General features: G+C 46.6%; 2 protein-coding genes across 7 annotated transcripts in view; one reads left to right on the plus strand and one right to left on the minus strand.

Moving 5' to 3' along the window:
- Aagab (alpha and gamma adaptin binding protein) overlaps positions 1-10597 on the plus strand; it is a 51764-nt gene extending 41167 nt beyond the window's left edge. For 3 of the 4 annotated variants that reach the window (XM_063257817.1, XM_063257821.1, XM_063257820.1), the window contains exons 6-10: positions 1693-1775; positions 4649-4742; positions 7594-7698; positions 8153-8202; positions 8814-10597. In XM_063257817.1, coding sequence (XP_063113887.1) covers positions 1693-1775; positions 4649-4742; positions 7594-7698; positions 8153-8202; positions 8814-8891 — 410 coding nt within the window. In that variant the 3' untranslated portion in view covers positions 8892-10597. The remainder of the gene's footprint in view (positions 1-1692; positions 1776-4648; positions 4743-7593; positions 7699-8152; positions 8203-8813) is intronic. The other variant, XM_063257819.1, reaches the window with a different exon arrangement.
- Positions 1-20654, minus strand: part of Smad3 (SMAD family member 3) — a 122687-nt gene that overhangs the window by 11246 nt on the left and 90787 nt on the right. Inside the window, exon 9 of one of the 3 annotated variants that reach the window (XM_003480201.5) lies at positions 15657-19656. The exons of the other annotated variants lie outside the window; for them this stretch is intronic. Coding sequence (XP_003480249.1) covers positions 19533-19656 — 124 coding nt within the window. The 3' untranslated portion in view covers positions 15657-19532. Of the gene's footprint in view, positions 1-15656; positions 19657-20654 lie in introns of those variants that run through there. 3 annotated transcript variants of the gene reach the window in all.

The following is a 20654-nucleotide window of genomic DNA, read 5'->3' on the forward strand; positions in this document are numbered from 1 at the left end:
GAACGCTAAGTGCCTTCCTTGATTTGGTCATATGAGGTGAGGGGAGCCTGGAGTCCCTGTGAGAGAGGGGAGAGACCAGGTGGTGCTCAGAAGGAGCGAGAGAGACAGGAGTGGGCTCCAGGAGGACTTGGGGAGGAAGGTCAAGGTGGGAGGAGTTATATTTTCAAGAGAGAAGCCCTTTGGCATCTCTGCTGTTAAGACTCCCAGATAGGATTTCATGTTCTACTCCAAGGCAGGGTTTTTCTGATCCTGAGCTGTGTCTGGAATATTTGCTAAATCTAGAGATTGCTTAGCCTGTGTCCTAAGGTGGAATTCTCAGGTAGAGTCCTTGGATCTTGAGGTCATTGATTCTGTGCATTTGTTTCCAGACTTGTTCTCCGCAAATGCAGACTAGAGAACTTGATCACAGGTGGCTCATTCATCTCAAAATTGCTTTATTTCAGAATACATGTGTGTTCTTCTTTACTTCCTAAACATGTCTTGCGGCTGATTTTTAAATTTTTTTTATTTTTTATTTTAAAGAAGGTAAAATTAAACACAACAAAACAGAACAAAATAGGACATAAAAAGCAATGTAAGATATAAATTTCAAAGCTAGATGACCTGAGATCTTCACTGTCATATTGTCTCTTGTTTTCTTCCAAATAGTTGTCCATGTCTTTGCATACAGAGAATTCATACAAAACAACATAATATAAAACTGATCTGAACAGAATGAGGAAGGCGTTTTAGGTCTTCAAAACCAGACAATAGGGAGGTCACTAATGGCTGTCATAGTCTCTCCTCTTCAAAATAGCTGTCCATACTTTCATGTTTATTGAAGTTTAACAAAACAAAACAGACAGGTGGGGAGGGGTTGCTTGGTTTCCTGGTGCTCCAGGTCCCAGCATGGCTCGGGTCCTGGTAAACGCCAGTGGCTCCCGTTCTGGGCCACCCACCGGAGCCTGCCACACTCAAAGCCACTCACCAGAGGGGAAGGGATTGCTTGGTTTCCTAGTGCTCCTGGTCCTAGGCCACCAGAGCCTAAATTTTATTATTTTAAAATGCTGGGACATTTGTTTATATGACTGTTAAAGTGTGAGTGTTGTTAATCTTTGCAAATGAAACCATGGAGTGGTCTTTTTGTATATTGTAATGACATGGTCATTATTTTTTTACCTAGGCTAATACTCTGAAAATTTATGTAGTGTATATAGGTAGCTTTGTATCACTGTGACAAAATATTCAAGAGGATCTGCTTATGAGGAGGAAAGGTTTACTCCGGCTCACGGCTTTAGAGATCTCTGTCTGTGGTTTCCTGGGCCTGGGTGAGCCAGTGTGTCTCAGCTGGAGCACACCACGCACAGAGGAGGCCTGTTCGCCTCTGGGTGACTGGAAGGCAGAAGGAGGGAAGAGGGCTGTGATCTCAGTCTCTTCTTCAAGGCACCCCAGGGACCTCGCTTTCTCCTATGAGCCTGACTCCTGACAGTTCCTGTCTCCCAGTCCTGCCACTGTCTGGACACCAAGCCTTACCAGGGCCTTTAGGGAATGCTTTAGATCCACACTTTAACAGCATGGCAGTTGATTTTAACCACATTTTATAGTCAGAACTTTGATAATGAGAAAATGTCCTTCGTTCCGTCACCACCACAACCATTTTAATAGTTTAGAATGCAAATGAAACTTCCTGGTGATCATGTCTTTTCTTTCCAGATAGGAACCAAGGCTTCAGCCTTCTCAGTTCATTGACTGGGACAAACCACAACCTTGGGACAACAGAGTCACGTCACTCAGAGGTAAAACCTCTCTTGGATCTTTATCTTCTTTGGCCTTAATTTCTCCTTCTCATTATGACTATGTACACATTCATCATTTTTTCTTTTCCATTTATTTATTTGTTTATTTGGTACCAGGGATCAAACTCACAACCTCATACTTGCCAAGCAGGTGCTTATGCCCCTGAGCTAAATCCCCAGCCCTTCTTTTCCATTTATGAGGAGACAGAGAGTATGAAGAATAGATGACAGGAGGGACTTGTGTAGGCTTGCTGTGCCAGGCACCTGTTGGAGGTGGCTCATTTCAGAGCCAGAGATATAGTCGCAGCTTGGACTGCTCTGTGTTTTTTCCCAGAGTGTTTTTTGAGGTACACCTGGATTTGCTTGAGACCTCCTGATCTTTTAAGTAGAAAATAAAATAGTTGTTAAATGCTTCCTGTGTCCAAGGCCCTACAAATGTGAGGCAAAGCCTTTGCCCTCTGTGAGCTGATGGTCTGGTCTCAGCCCTCTGCATATGGCCAAGCCTGAAGCCACATGCCGTGTAGTAGCTCCACAGAGCTTTCTCATCAGCCTCTAAGCTGCGGGTATTTTGATTATGAACATTTTTTACATTTTGAGTATAACATGGATCTTTTAAAATAATTTTAAAGGTATGTTGTCATTGGTACCTACTAATTTTATAAAATCCTGGGTTTTAGTTTGGTGTTTTCATATGGCATACACATATTTGGATCATACCTATTTCCCCATCACCCTCTCTTTTGTTCTTTACTGCTGAATAGTACTGCACTGTATGAATTTCTCACTTTCTTCATTCTCCTGTTGATGGGCACCAGGCTGCTTCCATGTCTTGGCTATTAACAGTTGTGCTGCAGTAAATGTGAGTACACAGGTATCCTTAGAGTGTGCTGACCTTGGAGTATATAGTAGGGCCCTGGTGTTCTATTCTTAGCTTTTTGAGGAAGCTCCATAGAGATTTACACAGTGGTTGTACTAATTTACATTCTTTACCAACAGTGCAGAGGGTCCCTCCCTACCAATCCTCCCATTCCCATCCTTACCAGAATTTATTATTTTTGTATTCTTAATGTTAGCCAGCCATGCGTGTAGCACGTGACAATCCCAGCTCTGGGGAGACTGAGGCAGGAGGATTGCTGTGTGTTTGAGGACAGTCTGGTGTACATAGTGAGTTCAAGGACATAGAGTGAGACTCTGTCTCAAAAAACAAAACAAAACCTGTCTGACTGGGATGAGATAGAATCTCAATATTGTTTTGCTTTGCATTTCCCTAATGGCTAAAAATGTTGAAAATTGTTTTTGTAAACTCATTGGCATTTGTACTTCTTTTGAGAAATCTGTTGTATTCAGTTGCTCATTTATTGATTGGGCCATGTGTGTTAGTGAGTTGGGATGTGTGTGTGTGTGTGTGTGTGTGTAAAGATTTTTGAGTTCCTCGTATATTCTAGGTATTAATCCTTTGTTGAAAAAGTACTGGCAAAAAAATTCTTTTACTTTGTAGGCTGTCCTCTCACTCTGTAGGTTTCTTTCTTGTGCAGAACCTTTTTAATTTGATATAGTCCCATTTGTGAATTCCTACTATTTTAGTAGGTGAGACATTGTGATTTTGTACAGGGATCTATTTCATTCTATGGTATTAATTTTACCACCACCAATACATTTAAGAAGCTATCTTCAACATCTGTTTTTGGTCCTTTAGTCAGGAATCCTATGGCTGTAGTTAAGTGGGTTTGTTTCTGTGTCCTTCTGTTGCATTGGTCTATGTGTCTATTGTTGTGCTAGTACCCTGCTGTTTTTGTACGATCACTTTGTAGTATAATTTGAAATCAGGTATTGTGATGCCTCTAGCCATGTTTCTTTTGCTTAGGATTGCTTTTGCTAGTCTGGATCGTATGTTTCCATATGAATTTTAGGATTTTTTTCTAGTTCTATAAAGAGTATCGTTGGAATTTTGATAAAAATTGTGTGGAATTTGTAGATTGCTTTCAATAATATGGATATTTTACCAAAATTGATTCCACCAATCCATGAACATGGGAAGCTTTTCATCTTCTCGTGTCTAATTCTGTTTGTTTCTTCAGGGTGCATAATTTTCATTATAGAATTCTTTCACTTCCTTGGTTAGTTGATTCCTAGGTATTTATTTACTTTTTGAAGCTGTTGAGAAGGAAATTATTTTCCTGACTTCTTTCTCAGCTATTTGATTGTTGGTTTATAGGAAAGCTGTTGATTGTTTAAAGTTGATTTTGTACCCTACTACTTTGCTGAATTTGTGTGTTAGCTCTAAAAGCCTTATGGTGGCTCTTTGGGGGTTTCCTAAATATATAGGATTATGTCATCTGCAAATTAGGGTGATTTGACTGTTTTTTCCTATTTGTGTCCCTGTTAGTTCTTTTTCTTGCCTGATTCCTTTGCCTCAGATTTCACCAGCTGTCCTGAATAGGAGGCCTGGCGTCAATGTCCACCTTGCCTCCCTGATTTTAGAGGAAATGCTTCCAGCTCCTCCCCTGTGGTATAATGCTGACAACATGCTACTCACATGATACGGAAAGCATGTTAACCCGGTAACCTGCTGGGAAGTTCTATATCAGTTTCACTGTACGATCTTAGTTGGCTTTATTCTGACTTGTTCTGTATATATATACTTTCAAAAAAAAAAAAAAAAAAAACAGAGTCAGAACACTTGCTAGTCTCTCCCTGAGGACAGCTGCTCCTGGGTTAGGAATTTTCAGCCTTTTTAAAATAGGAGCAGCCTTGTCATTCTTTCTTTTTTTATGTACAGCTCTTATTGCCAGCCGGGGAGTGTGAGCCTTTTGGGGATTTATATGTGACGCAGCCAACTATTAAACTGTTGTTTCTGTGTATTTTCTTCTAAGCAGCTCCCTTTGCCAGCGGCAGACAGGACAGAATCGCTCCTGGACCGCGGTGCTGCCTCTAACACAGTGGATGCCCAGGGCGACTGCCTTGTGGGTAAGTCCTGTGGCCCCCAGGAGCCAGCTCTGTGGAGTTTGGAATAAGACACCCAGGCAGGAATTATTGAGGGGGCGGTCAACTGTGAACTTGCAGAAGGGAAGGAAATAGATGATGTACCACAAATAAACATGAGCCTTGCTCATGATGTCAGAAAAAAGAAGAAAAATACATATAGGTACCAGTTCCTCTTTATTTTTTTTAGTAGGATTTTGATTCAGATCACGTTCAATAAGATGGATAGAACCAGCCTTCGAGTTCTGTGTTCCACAGTTTTTGTCATAGTATTTAACAGTAGTCAGAATTAATGGTGACAAGAATAACGCAATACTATATTCATACGCCCTTTCTCATCCTTTTGGAGTTTTTTAATATCTACTTTCATTTGGTAATGAAATTCGGCAAAAAAAGAAAAAGTTCCATAGAGAAGATATTGACACCTAGAGAAATATAACAACTTGTTCAAGGATATCTCACACTTGGAACCAAGTCCGCTGTCCAAAGCCAGAAAGCCAAGGAGCTTAGAAATGACAGTAAGTTTTCTTTGGTTGGGAGAATGACTGATTCTCCTACCTGATTGTCATGCTATTGAGCACTCACAGGCCGTAACACTTCTTTAAAGTTGGTTTTCTGATTTTAAGATAATCTCTATAGAAAACTTAGGCAGTTTGTTATAGAAATGTATTAAGAGAAAATTGGCCAAGGATTTAGCTGAAGTGGCACAAGGGCCCACCTGGCAAGTGCAAGGCTGTTTGATCCCCAGTATCAAAACATAAAATTTAAAAAAATTTAAAAAAAGAAAATGAGACCTAATTTTTCTTTTCCCCCTTTGATTTGCTCAGTCTTCTCTTTTCTGTTGAACCTTCCCTGTTCAGTGTACCTCAGAGCAGTGCACGTTTCTGCCATTGTCACCATTCCCTGGCTCAGTGACTGCTCTGCAGGGCGAGGACAGGCTGACTGGGGCTGACACTTGTGGTCTCTAGTTTTCACAGCTGAGTCTCATTTCAGGTAAACAGGATAAATAAACATCTTTTCATTGTCAGAAAAAGAAGTTACATAAATAAAAGAGTTCTAGAATAAACCCACTGGTATTAGATTGGACTCTTAACATATCAATATGAACTCCTGGCTATAAAAATAAACTTCGAACAGAGAAATGAAGGCAGGTGTGTGTGTGTGTGTGTATTAGTACATGTCTTTAGTGAGCACTCAGGTCCTGGCTTCTAGGTGCCAGCTCCAGGAGAAGGAACTGGTGCTGTCCCAGAATGGTTGATGCCTGGGCCAGGGTCATCTTGCGTCACCAGGAAGTCAGGAAGTGCTTAGCACAGAGTGTGGGAGCGTGGGACGGGCACAGGAACCAGCCGAGCACCTCCAGGGATGAAGGTTTGAGCAGTGGCCAGCAAAGTAAGTTCATCTGCGACTGGGTTATAACTCACAGAGTAAACGCCCACGAGTCTGTTCTAACATAAATAAATAGGAAAGAAAAGAGTCCTCCTCCTCATGAATAAATTCCAGTAAAAGGAATGAGGGAAGTGCAAAACCAGCACAAGGCACATACCACAGTAATAGCTTTTGCAGGCAAGGTTAAAATTAGTGGGTGAAAGTTAGAGTAAAAGCAGGTTATTTGCATAGTCTAGAAATTTCCCCCCTACAGTATTTATTGATTTCAAAGAAGAACTTAGGATCTGTTCTCTGGAGAAACCAGACAGACCCCTTATTACTGTTAGCAGTAATATGGACGTTGGATGCCCCAGCGGGAGGCCCCGTGGAAAGCACAGGCCTCCGCTGTGGTCTCACCTGTGATGTCGCAAGAACACCTCAGCCCAGGCTGCGGTATACCATGCGGATCAATTGAGCAGTACTCTGCTGAAGTGTCTAAGCCAGGAAAGACAAGGACCAAGGACCACACTGGGGGAGGAAAGGGGAACCGGGACAGCTGAACTGTATTGGGCCCTGGGACAGAGAGAGGATACTAAGGGGAAGGGTGATAAAGTCTGAGCAAAGCCTCTAGGTGGGTTAGTAGCGTGGAGTTAATATTAACTGCTTTTTGATACTTGTAACAGCATAAGGTGTTCACACAGGGGACGGTGGTTGAAAGACTTAGGAAAATTCTGTGCTATTTTGGCTCATCTCTGTGAGATGAAAGTAATTTCAAAATTAGTGGCAGGGCAATGTTGGGAGGCACCACAGCAGTGCAGGTGCTAGGACAGCCCTGAACCATATGGACTGGTCGGGAAGATGCTCTGAAGCTGGTGGGCCAGGAGTAAAGAATGAGTTCTAATGCCCATTAAAAGGGCTTCGATGAGGAAGAACGTGCTGACGTGTAGTAGGTCAAGGATCTGTAGTGGGAAGATAGGAATCTGAACTGGCCCTGCCTTTGAGCAGTTAGCTGAGTTCAGATGAGTTCATTTGAAAGTAACGGCTTTTTGTCTGTAAGCTGTGGGCAGTGATGTCTGTTCCCACCAGCTTACCGAGTTGCTGTCATGGTGCATCTGACAAAGCTGGTTGTGCTGTAAAGTGTGCTATCACTTTGGGTCACGGTTCTGAATCAGGGTGGCCTTCAAAGGCAGAATCACCTAAATGTCAGTTCATTTAGTAACTGTGACCTAAGCAGGTCACTCCAGCCCTGCACTGTGGCCCTTCTCTCCTCGTCACAGTGTTGTGGGCACAGTCAGTTACTTACTATCCACTGGCAGGAGCGCCAGGGATAAGCAGACGAGGCACTGTGAGTGGGCAATGGGGACTTGCTGGGCACCCAGGTTCCGGCCACCTTCGTTGAAGCCAGCCTTGCTTGCCTCAGGTCTGGGTCCTTGGTCAAGGCATAACTGATGCGTGACAAATCTTATTCCAGATCCCATGTTAGATCTGGATATTCAAGAATTAGCCAGCCTTACCACCGGAGGAGGAGATTTGGAAAATTTTGAAAGACTATTTTCAAAACTAAAGGAAATGAAAGGTAATGAACTCCTTTGTGTCTGACATATTTCCATATTGATGCTAATGTATTTTACATTGAAGGCTTTTGTTTTGTAACTGCTGGATTTGAGTCCCGGCTTAGCTGTACTGAGAAAATTTACCTGCTGGAGGGTGGGGGACCTCTGCCATCCTCCGTTGATAAAATTTCACCGTGGAAAATTTTCTTCCTTTATTCTCTGTCTTCTTTCTTTCCTATTTTGCACCCCTCTTTTTTGACGTGTCTCATTAACATAGCATCTCTAGGTCCCCACCAATTTACTTATGTCATTTCCACATGGACAGTTTGGAAAATTTCAACGTCCTACCATCAGTGATGACCACTGTAAACATACATCTTTGAAACCCACATCCCACCTTCTTGTGTTAGAACAGCCCTATATTACAGATTCCCTTGTGCTACTTGACAAATTTCCTAAGATATGTTTTCTCCCTAGACAAGGCCGCGACACTTCCTCATGAGCAAAGAAAGTTGCACGCAGAAAAGGTGAGAAAATCAGCTAGGTATTTATTAAGTACCTACAAAAGGTCAGTGTTGTCATATGTCACACTGGTGTACCTCTCAAGTGTCTTAGTGGAAGCTTTCATCGGATATTATAATTAAACATTTGTACAGTAGTAATAGGATTAGTTCAGTCAAGTAAGATTTCTCAAATGTGTGTTGAGTGACATGGAGCCCACACTGGGACTTGGGGCTTTTGTCCCAGCTTTGGGGCTGGGAGATGCTTAGCTGTTCTGTTATGACCAACAGGACATATGTTGTTGGCCGGAAAGTTACATGCCTGATGGTACTCCATTATATGTCTGTATCATAATTTATCCAGTTCCCCTTTGGAGATTTAGGCCAACAGTATGTTTATTTATTGCTTCTTTAAAAAATGAAAATGTGCATATCCTTATACATCCCTCCATGTGGAACTCTGATCATATCCTTAGCTTAAACTCCTAGATGTGGAAGTCCTGGATCAAAGGGTATTTAAGGATTTCAGTTTTGCCAGAGGCTGGAAGGCAGCATGCGGAAATTTAGGTCTGGGTTAGTTCAGAGAAGGACTGACATTCAGCTGTTGCCTAAAACCTGTTGCCTGCTTCTCTCCACAGGTGGCTAAGGCCTTCTGGATGGCAATTGGGGGAAACAGAGATGAAATTGAAGGTCTTTCTTCTGATGAAGATCACTAGCTTATCCCTGCTATGCTGGACTCACAAGGATGCTAGCAGTCTCTCCCCAGGATACTCCCCTACTGGAGCCAGTTATGTTTTTCTGAGCTCTCCATTATTATGTTGGCCACCAGATTTGTTTTTAGGGTCCCTCTTAATGTTAGTTTTTAGTAAGGAGTTTGGAGAAGTCTTTATCCTTGAAGAGTATAGTGACAATGAAAATTTCTCAAATTCTTTTTTGTTATGGGAGCGGGATAGGGTGAGTCTCGGGAGTCTGTGTGATTTGCCCAAGTTACAGCAGAAGGAAACCAAGCAGGCACTCTCCGCCAGCCTTTGTGTCGCCTGCCCTGCCCCCATACCACATGGCCCAGACAGGAGCTGGCGGGATGATGGGAATGTCCCCATTCGAGGGGCTTGCAGCTCGAGCTCTGCTGTTTTTTCCTGGAAGAAAAGAGCCTCAGAGTTCAGCATGTGCTGTAGCGTGAGAAGCTGGGCAAGGGTGGCGGCCCCTAGGTTTCCATCTATCTGAGCACTTCTGAGCGTTTCTTTGACATGTGGTGTCTGAGCTTGCACTGCAAAGAATTGGAAAGCCAGTGCATATTTTTAGACCACCAGAAGTAAAGCACAGGTTTCCTATCTGGTGTGGGATAAGGAAGCTCGCTGCAGGGACGCCGGGGGCCTGTGTGAGAGCCCAAAGGCTCTGGTGTAGGTCCCGAATACAGTATGTTGATGCCTGAAGTGGTCATGTCACCACGATATGAAGACACTCTCCTGCCTTAGCCTTCTCTGTTGCTGCTTGAGCTCCCAGAGCTGTCACTCTTCAAGCCTCAGAACAAGCAAGTGGCCCCTTCACTGTGTGTGAAAGTGAGACACGTCACAGCCACAGGAGGCGCAGCGGTGGGCACCACGCACACACCTGAGCGCCTTGTTTCTCTCCCAGCATGGAGGCCTCTTCCCTGGGTGCCTTTCCAGCTTGTAGCCCTGGACGCTGCTTTGTGCTTTATCCAGGGCCATGTACAAGGGAGTCAGCCCCAGAGAAATCAGCCGAGAGCAGAGCCTCACAGGACAGAGGAGGGCACAACAAATAAAAATCCCTGATCTCTTTCGGTGGACACTTGGGTAGTATGTGTCGTCCATCCTCTCTGGTCTGTCACTGCCGTGACCCCGGACTGGTGCAGTGCAGCAGATGTTGGTGCTGGCACACGGACCTGTGCTGGTTCTGGTCAAGTGTGGGCTTTGAACCCAGGTTAGCTCACAGCAAGACTAAGCCTCAGACCCACTGCAGGTAGCAATGTGTAAGGCCCTGGGGAGCCTGAGACAGCAGAGGACGGCATGTTGCAGGGGCCACCACGCCTAGTGGAGCCTGTAGAAAGTGGCATCCTGGGGAACAGTGGACACTCCTGCTTGCTGCTCCCACCCCCCTTTCTGAAGCTCTTTGCCTCTGTGGCTCACTGCCCAACATCCCACTGGTGGAACTGATACTTCTCTGAGGTGATGTGCTGCTGTGAGGTAATGTTTCTTGAGGGGGCCGTGTTACCCCCCCCCCCCCCGATTAAAAGTGGAAGGGAAATTTGCTTTGACTTTGACATAAAGGTGGAACACATACTTAAAAGAGAAATTTTTAGAAAATGTATTAAGCCACTAGGGAAACGGATTTAAAAAACCCTATGAATGTGATTTTATGGGTCAAGCAAAACCAGGTGATTAAAGTGTGACTTATTTCGAGAGCCTGCTAATGAGTGTAATTATGAATTCATTGTTTTTCTGTAGGGGTGTGAGTGGGGTAAGCCTTCTCCCTCCTCCAGACTAGGTGCATGAGTGAAGAATCTAAGGGTTTGTCAAATGCATCCCATAGGAGTCCACCAGCCCCTTGTGTAGTGTGTTCTCATGCTTTCAAGACCTCAGCCATCTGGGAATCTGGAACCCTCTAGGGCACAGGACGGGGGTATCTCATGGTTGCTACTACTGGCTCTTGTTTGATAAGACTGACCTTAAGCTAATGCTGCAGTAACAGTTACCATCTCGAACTTGACCTGTGTGTCTGTTACAGACCGTGCAGCTGGGGTTAAAGAGACCAAGCTTTTCCTTACACTCTCCATTGGCGTTACTTTGCTCTCTGCACATAGTATCCCCGTAGCCTCCATTGGGAGGTGTGGTTCGCCTTTGGTGACTATGATCGCAGCATTTGAAAATCTGGGAGTGCGGGAAGGAGGGAGAGACAGGATATAACCACCCTCCCACCCCCGCTCCAAGAATACCATGTGTTATATAATAATTCTAGAGTGGTAAAGACATAGATATTTTTATAATTTTAAAATATGCTGTCCTGCCAGGGAAGACGACTTGACAGAACCAATTTGCTTGCTTTCTATTTCTAGACCTTGGCCACATCAGACTGGGGGAAGCTAAAGACCCAGAGGAGCTAGACCTAGATGGCTGAGGAATGTGGCGCACAGTTCCAGGACCACAGAGCACAGCGGCCATTCCTACGAACCACTTGTACACATGAAGGTGACACACCTGATTTTGTGTCCCACTGGGGAGCAGCAGGGTTAGCATTGTTGTCCTGGCCTGGTAGATTCTTTAAGTCTGAGCCAGCCAGTCTCTTCACAGTGTCCACTGAATATGGGAAGTAGCCCAGGCCTGCCATGGAAAAGCACTCTCAGGGGTCGGTCTGAGGTCTGATGTGGGCTGTGCTGAGCTGGAGTTGGCTGATGCAGTGGTAAACTTAGCAAGTGAGGATCTCGTGTGCTCAGGTGTGCGATTCAGGACACATTCCAATTTACAGTTTGGATGAATTCATTGTTCTTCAGTAGGGTTGTGAGTGGGTTAAGCAAACTAATCGGTCTCTGGTTAGATAGATTTGCTCTCCACACCCCACACATACACACATACTCCCCAGCGTTTCGCATCACATACTGAACCATGTTAGAAGGCTATGGGTAGAGAATATATAAGATCTGGTCAATTATATTGAGCCTGGTGCCACCTTGGTACAAGTGTAATTTGAAAACAGTGTCCTGATGTTTCTACAGTTTGTCTTCCAAAGTAAAATGCTGAATGTATGAAAAAGGATTCTAGTTTTTGATTCAGATTCCTTTTGAGGTTTAGTGATTTATTCTTGCACCTCTGACACGTAAGCTTGCAGAAAAGGTTTCGGAAAATCCCTTAACTTTGGTATTTCAGCATTACCTATGTCTGCTACCAATGTTACAGGCCTCATCTTTTGTGTGGATGGCTTTGCATGGAGTTATCTTAGTGTTAGAAATGTCCTACTTGGTTCTAAGCTGTTCCCATCTGCAGGATAAAGAAGGAACAGGACAGCGAAGAACAGCAGGACACCTTTCCTCAGAGCACTCATGAGCCTTATTGCAGCTCTTCCGTGATGTGCAATTCTGTTTTGTTGCATGTGGGAAAACCATCATGGTTATGACTGCATCCTTAGAACACAGGCTTGGGAGGAAGAAAGAAAATTCTTCCCAACCCTTTGTGTATGTCATCTGTAGGTGCTGCGGGTCATCTGAAGCCACTCATGCTCAGCTTGTTAATGAGGCTCCCTGCTTATCTCTGCTGCAGGACATGAGTCAGTGCCTCTGCCCTTTCTGTTACCTACCAGGTGGTTTTAATGGTGCAGAAATGTGGGCTAAGTAAGGCCTGGAGTTGTCAGTACTTTATGGAAACGGCAGCATAGTTTGGAAAAGATTCTTTTAATCTGAAGTTGAAGACATGCTTTGTACCAGTTGCACCTCTCCAGGAAACTTCCAGAATGTTGTCAATATAGTGAGATGGCCTCGGCCGTGCTCCTGCTGGACGGTGAAGGCTGAAATAAGGATCAGGGTCCAGCCAACTCTAGGCTACCCTGTAGTGCCAGACTCAGAACCTGGCACAGTGGAGGACAGAGACTCATAGAAGGATGTGGTTTGTCTCTTCCAGGAGCTCAGTGCAGCTCTGGTGGGAGTAGGGGGCAAGCAGAACAAGGTTGAAACCAGCAGAGTTCCACTCACTGCTGTGGAAGGTAAGGGCACGGTGGAATAGGCAGAGCAGAGGGTGTAGCTCACAGCGGTGCTGCTGAGCCAAGTGTGTGTGGGAATTGGTCGGGAGCTCCACAGCCAAGTTCATCGGTCCAAGTTGGGCCTGAGTGTGCACACTGACGTGCCCAATGGTGCTGCTGGTGCCTGCTGGAACCACTGGCATATGGAAAGTGACACTTGAATTGAGCTAAAAATATCAAGAATGTGTAGACAAGTGGAGGCAACAGAATTCTAAGTTACAGTGTAAACATCTATGGAAATAAAACAACAGGCCCGTTAGGAAAACCCAGGTAGTCCAGGTGGAGAAGGGTGATAGGCGAGGTTGGAGTGATGTCAGGGAGGGCCCTGAGTTTGTGCCAACTCTGGAGGAGCCTAGGAGCCATGAGTTTGTGGGGCACCTGCTGGAAAGGTGCCCTGCCTTAAACACTCCAGGAGAATGTGGGCACAGTCCTGCACTGCCTGGTCATGTAACGGTGTTAAAGATTCTGAGGCTGAGGGCTGGGGATTTAGCTCAGCAGCATAAGCTCCTGCCTTGTAAGCAGGCAATCATGAGTTCGATCCCTGGTACCAATAAAAAGGAAAAAGACAAAAAAAATAAAGATTCTGAGGCTAGACATGGACCCAGTCCTGTGATTAGAAGTGTTGGCCATGGACAGACATACAGGGAAAGTAGTTAATTTTGCCACATATTTTCTATCTCTGGAATAAAGGGAGGTCAAATTAGAATTTTGGAAGAATTATAATAGGAGGTAATTGGGGACTGTATTTTAGTGTCATTACTTCTGTCACATATAAGGACTTAACAGACTAACCCAGTGGGAAGGAATGCAAAAGATTTGCCAGGATAGAATCCACTAGATAGGGTGGTAGTTGATTATTTATTCAGCAAAAAGGTCATGGCCAAAAAAAGACAAGGGTACAAGAATAAAATGTAAACCCTGATCCCCAGGAACATGCAGCTTAGAAGGGGAGACAGCACACGATGGAGAAGCCTGTGGTGACAGACTCACGAATGGCTTCCCAGAGGAGACATTTAAACCAGACTGCAGAGCATCGGTGAAAGCCTGCAGGACTCTTGGTATGTGTCACCAAGCTGGGCAGAGGGCAGTAGAGAGCAGAGGCTGATGTTCCAAGCAGAGGGAAGAACAGGAGCCATCATAGGGATGAGGGTGACACATGGAACTAGTTGCTTGGGTTGCAGAAGGCAGGGCGGAATGGTGGGAGCTGGAAGGTAGCCTGTGTTCCATGATAAAGTCCTGAGAGTTTGTGCAGTGGACTGAAGATGCTGGGGTACACATTAAAGGCTTCTCAGCTCATAGCACTGTGTAGTGGTGGATCCTTCCAGGGTAAGGTCATCAGGTCACAGGTTCTGGGAGGCTGGCTCCTTTCCATCCATGTCTACCTCCCAACCACTGTGAGGTTAGCACTTCCACCATGATGCATGGCAACATAGGACCAAGCCACCACGGACTACCACCTCCAGAACTGTGAGTCAAACCTTTCCCCTTACTGTCACAGGTATTTTGTTACAGAAACAGCCCATCATTGGCAGGGTTACTTTACAGGACAGCAGGCTGGAGGCCAGGAGACCAGTTAGGTGCACCCTGGGGTATGGGCCAGTGAGTGGGAGTTGGGAAGTAAAGGGACTATACATACAAAGTGACTTCTGTGGGTGTAGACTGGAGAAATGATCATGCCAAAAGTGGGTAAAGCCCAGAGGACAAGAAGGTGTGTGAATGAGGAAGACGAACTGCACCTTTCACATCATGAGCTTGAGGTCCTAGTGTAATTGTGGTGGAGCAATGGCATGTGTGCCACAGTGGGCTGTTTAACATGACTCACCATCACTGTCCTAGTGGCACTTGCAGGTACCAGTGACCAGCAAGCCTGTGGACAGGAATCTGAAGTCCTGACACACTGACTGCAAATACTCACTGGGGTGTCTTTTGTGTTTGTGTGGCTTGAAATTTCAAGGGTGGACACCGTCACTTAGGGAGAGCGGTGTCCAGAGTGCAGCCAGTAGCCTACAAACTCCAGTCCAAGAGGGGACTGGGAGGGTTACTCAGCCAGGGCAGCCTGAGTACCTGTAAGCAGAAGGGGAGAGGCTGCTGCCAGCCAGGAAGGAGGGAAGGAGCTGGTGTGGAGGACAGTCCACCGGCGCTGCTGTGAGCTGGAGCAGGTCTAACAGTTCATTAGTCGCTGATTTGAGCCCACTGTTGAGAGCGCACCACCTAAGGGAAGGCCTTTCGGAAAAATTGTAAGACAGGTGCTAGAGCAGGGGTTTGGATTCAGACACAGTCACTGCAAGGGCTGCTGCAGAGGCCTCAGTGAGGCCGACTCCAGCTGCCACCTCCACAGCTGCTGCCCCCAATCCACCCTTTGAAATGTTTGAAAAGCAAATGGTATTTTACATCTTGATCATCTTAAGCCATGTAAACAATTTTAAAGTCTCTTTTCTCATTGGGATTTGGAATTCAGAATGAATTTTCATTAGAACTGACAGTGCTGTGAGCTGGACCATATGGAAAGGGCTGGCCAGGAAAGGCCTTGCAGAAGCCAGAGGTGGCAGGGCTAAAGGTTGGTGGTGCCTTGCAGAGTGTCAGAGGGACTGGGCAGGGTCTGCACAGAAGGCACAAAGGGTGTGATTCTTTCCTGGATGACAGGGTGTGACTGGGATGGCAGGGATTCCAGTAGCACTGGAGCCGGCAGCTTTGGGGCTTATGACACGAGCAGAAATAAGGCCGAGCTCCTGGGCTAGGAGCTTTTCAATGAAAAGTTTATTAGAAGGACACTTACAAGAGCAGAAGAAGGGAAGAGACGACATGAATCATCTTTAACAAGTGTGGGGGGGGTACAATACTTAAACAGGTGCGCTGCTTTTAAGATATAAAAGTTAGAAAAGTCTAAAACACTATAAATACATACATGCTTTTTACAGAGTAAAAGGCTGGCTGCGTAGCGCAGGGAGTCGGCATGCTCTGGCCTGTGCCCGCCCCTCCCTACACACCAGGACAAGGCTGCACAGGGCTGGCGCCGGGCACTGAGGCTGAGGGCAGGCTTCTCGACAGCCATGGCTCCGCAGCTCCAGAGGAGATTGTTACCCCTAGCAAAGGGCCGGGATCTGACTTGGAGCTGCTGCTTGCTCAGCCAGCCCGGCTCGCTGCCTCTGATGCTGAACTGGAAAAGCCACTACGGCCTCCACTGAGGCTGAGAACTGGCCCACCTCTTCCAGCTGCTGTCCACAGGAGATGCCTTTCCAAATGTATTTTTAAAAAATTAGTTATCTGTCTGAAAAGTTTTAAGAAATTATTACATAAATATAGAAACAATGCATTACTTCTGCATTTAAAAAAAAAAATCAATGACAGAATCACTTAGAATTTCTCAATCCAGTTACATGAATTGCAAGTTTCCTTCCTATGAAAGCTGTGTTCCTGAGGGTCCCTGGGGTCGCAGGCTGACACCTCCCCATCAGGGCTGTCATGCATGCCTAGCTGTGTGACCCACACCCTGCAGCGAATATCTTTCTGCTCTCCACCTGCTTGAGATGGGCCCGGAGGGAGAGAGGCCGCCAAGATTTACATGAGGGGATGTCAATGCCACATGAAGGAAAATGGTACCACTTGGCTGTGTCCGGTTTTCTTGTAAAGAGGAGATGCACAGAGGTTTGGGGGAAAGTCCCAGCTCTAACCACGTAACACCACATGATAAAGCGGGTGCAGGGCTAAGCCTGTGCTGCCTCCAGAGCTGCCCCCCACAGTAAACCGCAGCACCAGGAGCGGCGTGAGGCTGGGAAGGAAACCAAGTGCCTGCCGTCTCCCCCAAGTCTCCTGTCTGCGCCTGACAAGCACATGCTGCTTACAGAAAACTCTGTTCTGTGGTTTGGGTTAGAGCGTTTAGTCCTGGAATACGTCCAAGCTCTAGGAAGCCAAGGAGGAGACAGAAAAACAAAACAAACTAAGCACATGATCTGTGCTACAGCTCATTTCAATACATTAACAATTTAAAAAAAATAATCACCATGGTCAGTTAAAAAAAAAAAGTACAACATAGCATCAGGACAATGGAGAGGTCTGCCAGCAGTGTTGCCCGTGTGGGTTCTTCCTAAGAGCCAGAGGTCCTGCTCTTGCCTCTGGCTCCTCTCTCAATGCCAGCCAGGTGACCCTGGCATAGGCCCGTGACCCAGCCCAGCCGGCAGCTTCCCGCATGCGCTGCCATTATCGGCCTTACGAAACAAAGTGGTGAACTGGGGAGTGCAGGAGGACAAGGACTGGATGCTGGCTCTTCGGAGACAAAGCCAGGGACCTCTGCCCCAGGGCCAGGCCAGCACAGGTAGTCATGTGGCCTAAGAGAACTGTACTTAAAACTGTTGTCAATAGCCACCCTTAAAGTTTTTAAATGTATAAATGCCATTTGTACAACAGGATTTAAAACTAAGAAAACTAGCTTTTTGTGGCTTAGAAAGAACACTAATTACACATGCCCGAAGGACCTCTGTTATGCTGTGTGATGAGCTCTGTGCCCCTGGCCACCCTCTATGCCCATGCTCAGTGTCAGTGATGATTTCCTCGTATGTCCTCCTCCGGTGGTCTGTAACAAGAAAGAGCCAAGGAAACAGCCTTTGGAAAAACACAGAATCCAAACTTCATGCCTCCTAGAAGCAACCATTAGATCTGGACACTGAGTTCTGACATCATTCAAATACAGCCGACCGTGAGCCCAGGACCTCTGGGCTCAGGCTGTCCCTGAAGCTGGATTCTGAGTGCCTCCAGGATAACCCCACACCCAGGAAGCCTTTAGATCACACAGCAGGTGGGGAACGCAGGCCCTCCGAGACCACTGCCCATGGCTTTCAGGAGAGGGGCCATGATCCTCGCCACAGAAGCTCAAATGGAATAGTCTTGTCCTGGTGCCAGAACTGACCAGAAACATGAATGTACAAGCAGGAGCCTCAGCTTCCTGTGTTTGCAAGCAGCAGTTCACGGATCTTCAGAGGAAGTGGGGAGTGTTGTATCCTCGCTGGATTCTGGGTCAATATCCCACAGGAAGATCCGCATAGCTCTTACCAAGGTGCTTCTTCCTTCTCTTCTTGTGTCCTTGGGAGGCTTAGGGGGCAGTACTCCTCTGTAAATCTCAAGGCTCCAGCCATGGGGCACAGGATCCTGCAGGTGGGGCACCAGCAAGTGCCCCAAGTGTGCATCATGTATCAGAAATTTCATCACATTCGAGGTTCAGAACCTGCCAAAAGTTACTCTTTCTTCCCTTCACCTGGAATAAGACAGGACTTCCATAGGAAATCCTTTTATTTTTCTGGTATAAATCCATGCAAAAATGTGAGACATTTCATTAAAAGGGAAAAAAAGCAATGAAGAATAAAGTACCAGTTGCAGGTGTCAATCCTGTCGGCTGTATTCTGCAAAAGGCCAGTAAAAGATAGGGCTCTTTTTCCATTTTTTTTTCCAGTTGAAATAATTTACACTAGTTTTCTCCCTCATTGCCACTGGGAGCAGTTCTTATTACAGGGCATCACTGCAGTGGCTGTTGCTGATGGTCCTCCATGGTGAGCTAGATAATCTTCCATCCCAGGATGGAGATGACAGACCTCTCTGCACCAAGCCTGCAATTTTCAAAGGTATAAAAACAATTTTAATAGCCCTTTGATATGCCTATGTTGGCCAGAGATGTTTCCCTTCTGGTGCATTTGCTTCTGTAAAATCCAGCATCCCAAAGCGCCGGCAGGTGGCTCCTCCACAAAGCCTGGCAGAGCTTCACCTTGGGGGGGCGGAGGAAGCAGCTATGTGCCGAGTGTTGCTCTGGTTCCCCAGTCAATGCACCTGCCCAGGACGTTCTTTTAATAGCACATTTTTAGAAGAGCATATGGTAAGACTGACTTACTTAATGTAACCAACTACTCAACCAACACAGCTGCCCTCAGCACTGTTGCTCAGTCCTTGCCTCTTGGCAACACGTAACATCATTCGAATCTCTTCGAGATCAATGTGATAGGCATCTGCTTACACGGTGAGCCTCACAGCCTCCCAGCTGCTCCAGGTGAGAAAGAACAGAGAGCGTCCACGGAAGAGACGGCCATACCACATGCTGCTGGACACATCTGTCACACCCAGCAGTGTGTGTGGAGAAAGGAGAGCCAGAAGGGCTTCCAGGATCACCCACACTGCCCACGTGGAAGGACTTGGCCAGAAAGACACATGAAGGAGGCTTGTGTCGGTCAGAAGTGCCAGAGTCTTGCTTCCAAGGTGGATTCCACACCCCAGTCCTGGACAGAGGTGGTACCACTGGACTCCAGCAGTCCAGACTGCTGTCCTTAGACAAGGAGGCTTGGCGGAGGCCAGGCAGTTAAACACTAGCTATTCACTCACACCACCAGAGTGGAAGCCATTTCTTGTCCTTCAGACGGGGGCAGAGGGCACACGGATTCAGCGGACATCTCTGTTCGTAAAACCCGTCTCTGGGCTTGCTTCTGTGTTTTATGAGAATAGGCTGGTGTCATGTTAAGGGAGAAAAATAACTTCTTCCTGGCCATGAGTAGGTTGACTAGAGTTCTGATCTCTGTCTCCTTCCTGGCTGCTGTGCCCAACCGAACCTGCCGCCCCCAGCACCTCCGTGGCCTCTAAGACACACTGGAGCAGCGGATGCTGGGGGAGCCCATCTGTGTGAGGACCTTGTCCAGCCACTGCAAAGGCCCATTCAGGTGCAGCTCAATCCAGCAGGGGGTGCTGGTGACTGTCTGTCTTCTGCGGAAACAGGGAGAGGGTGGCAGGCATAAATATCCAGTGGGACACTCATCCTATCCAGAATGCATCTTTCTGCTTCTGTGACAGTCCTCTCCCCACAACCAGCGATACATCCCCCGTTATATGCTGTCCTAAGGTGGGTACCAGTACCCTGCCGAAGCAGGCCACACTCCTCCAGCCCAGGAGGACTTGGAGGAAATCAGCTGCTTTTGAGGGAGAAAGAGTTGGACCTTAATCCTTTTACCTCTAGTGATCCATTTTTGGAGGGCTCAAAACAATGGAAGATAATGAAATGTTTTCCAATTCTTGTTTCTTCAACTTTTCTAGGTAACATACAGGAATTTCATGCCAAAGTTCAAAACTCTCCAATTCTTGGCGTAGATGGATTGTGTTAAACATGTAAGGTCAATCCCCGGGCACCACAGAGGCCTCCCAGTGAAGGAGCTTGGCTCTGGCTCTTTCCCTATCAGGTGGGCACCTGCAGCTTCCCCAGTGGCCAGCAAGGATGTGCATCTGCCCAACAGAGGGGTATGTGCAGAGCACCAGCACAGCACGCCTGCCTCAGGTTCCCAGCATGCGGACGCAGTTCTCATCTATGGCCTTATTTTGGAAAATCTTACAAGCAGAGCTAGCCATGGAACAATTATTGGAAAAAATCAAGGGATACCACACGTTTCATTCCCCCCAAAGCACTTTGTCTTCAGGCTGGCTGCTGACGTGCTGGCCGGTAAGCTCCTGAAAAAAGGCCTTCACTGAGCAGAAGCTATCACGTGGAGGCTGGGCCAGCTGGACACATGGGCTGGGCCCTGCACCCTGCTTTGGCCTCTTTGGGGCCAGCTGAAACCTCACTCCCTGGCCCATGGCAGGAGGACGAGACTGTTCTGGGAAGGGGCCACGCCTGCCTGCTGGATGCTGTGTCAGGCCGCCAGGCGGCAGTGACGCAGCAGCCCCACAGGACTGGGTGTGCTGGCAGGGCGTCCCGTGTGGTGACACAGTGT

This window comes from Cavia porcellus, unplaced genomic scaffold (assembly GCF_034190915.1).
Source record: "Cavia porcellus strain 051 isolate PalLab524CR breed Dunkin Hartley unplaced genomic scaffold, mCavPor4.1 scaffold_10, whole genome shotgun sequence".
Classification (NCBI taxonomy): domain Eukaryota; kingdom Metazoa; phylum Chordata; class Mammalia; order Rodentia; family Caviidae; genus Cavia; species Cavia porcellus.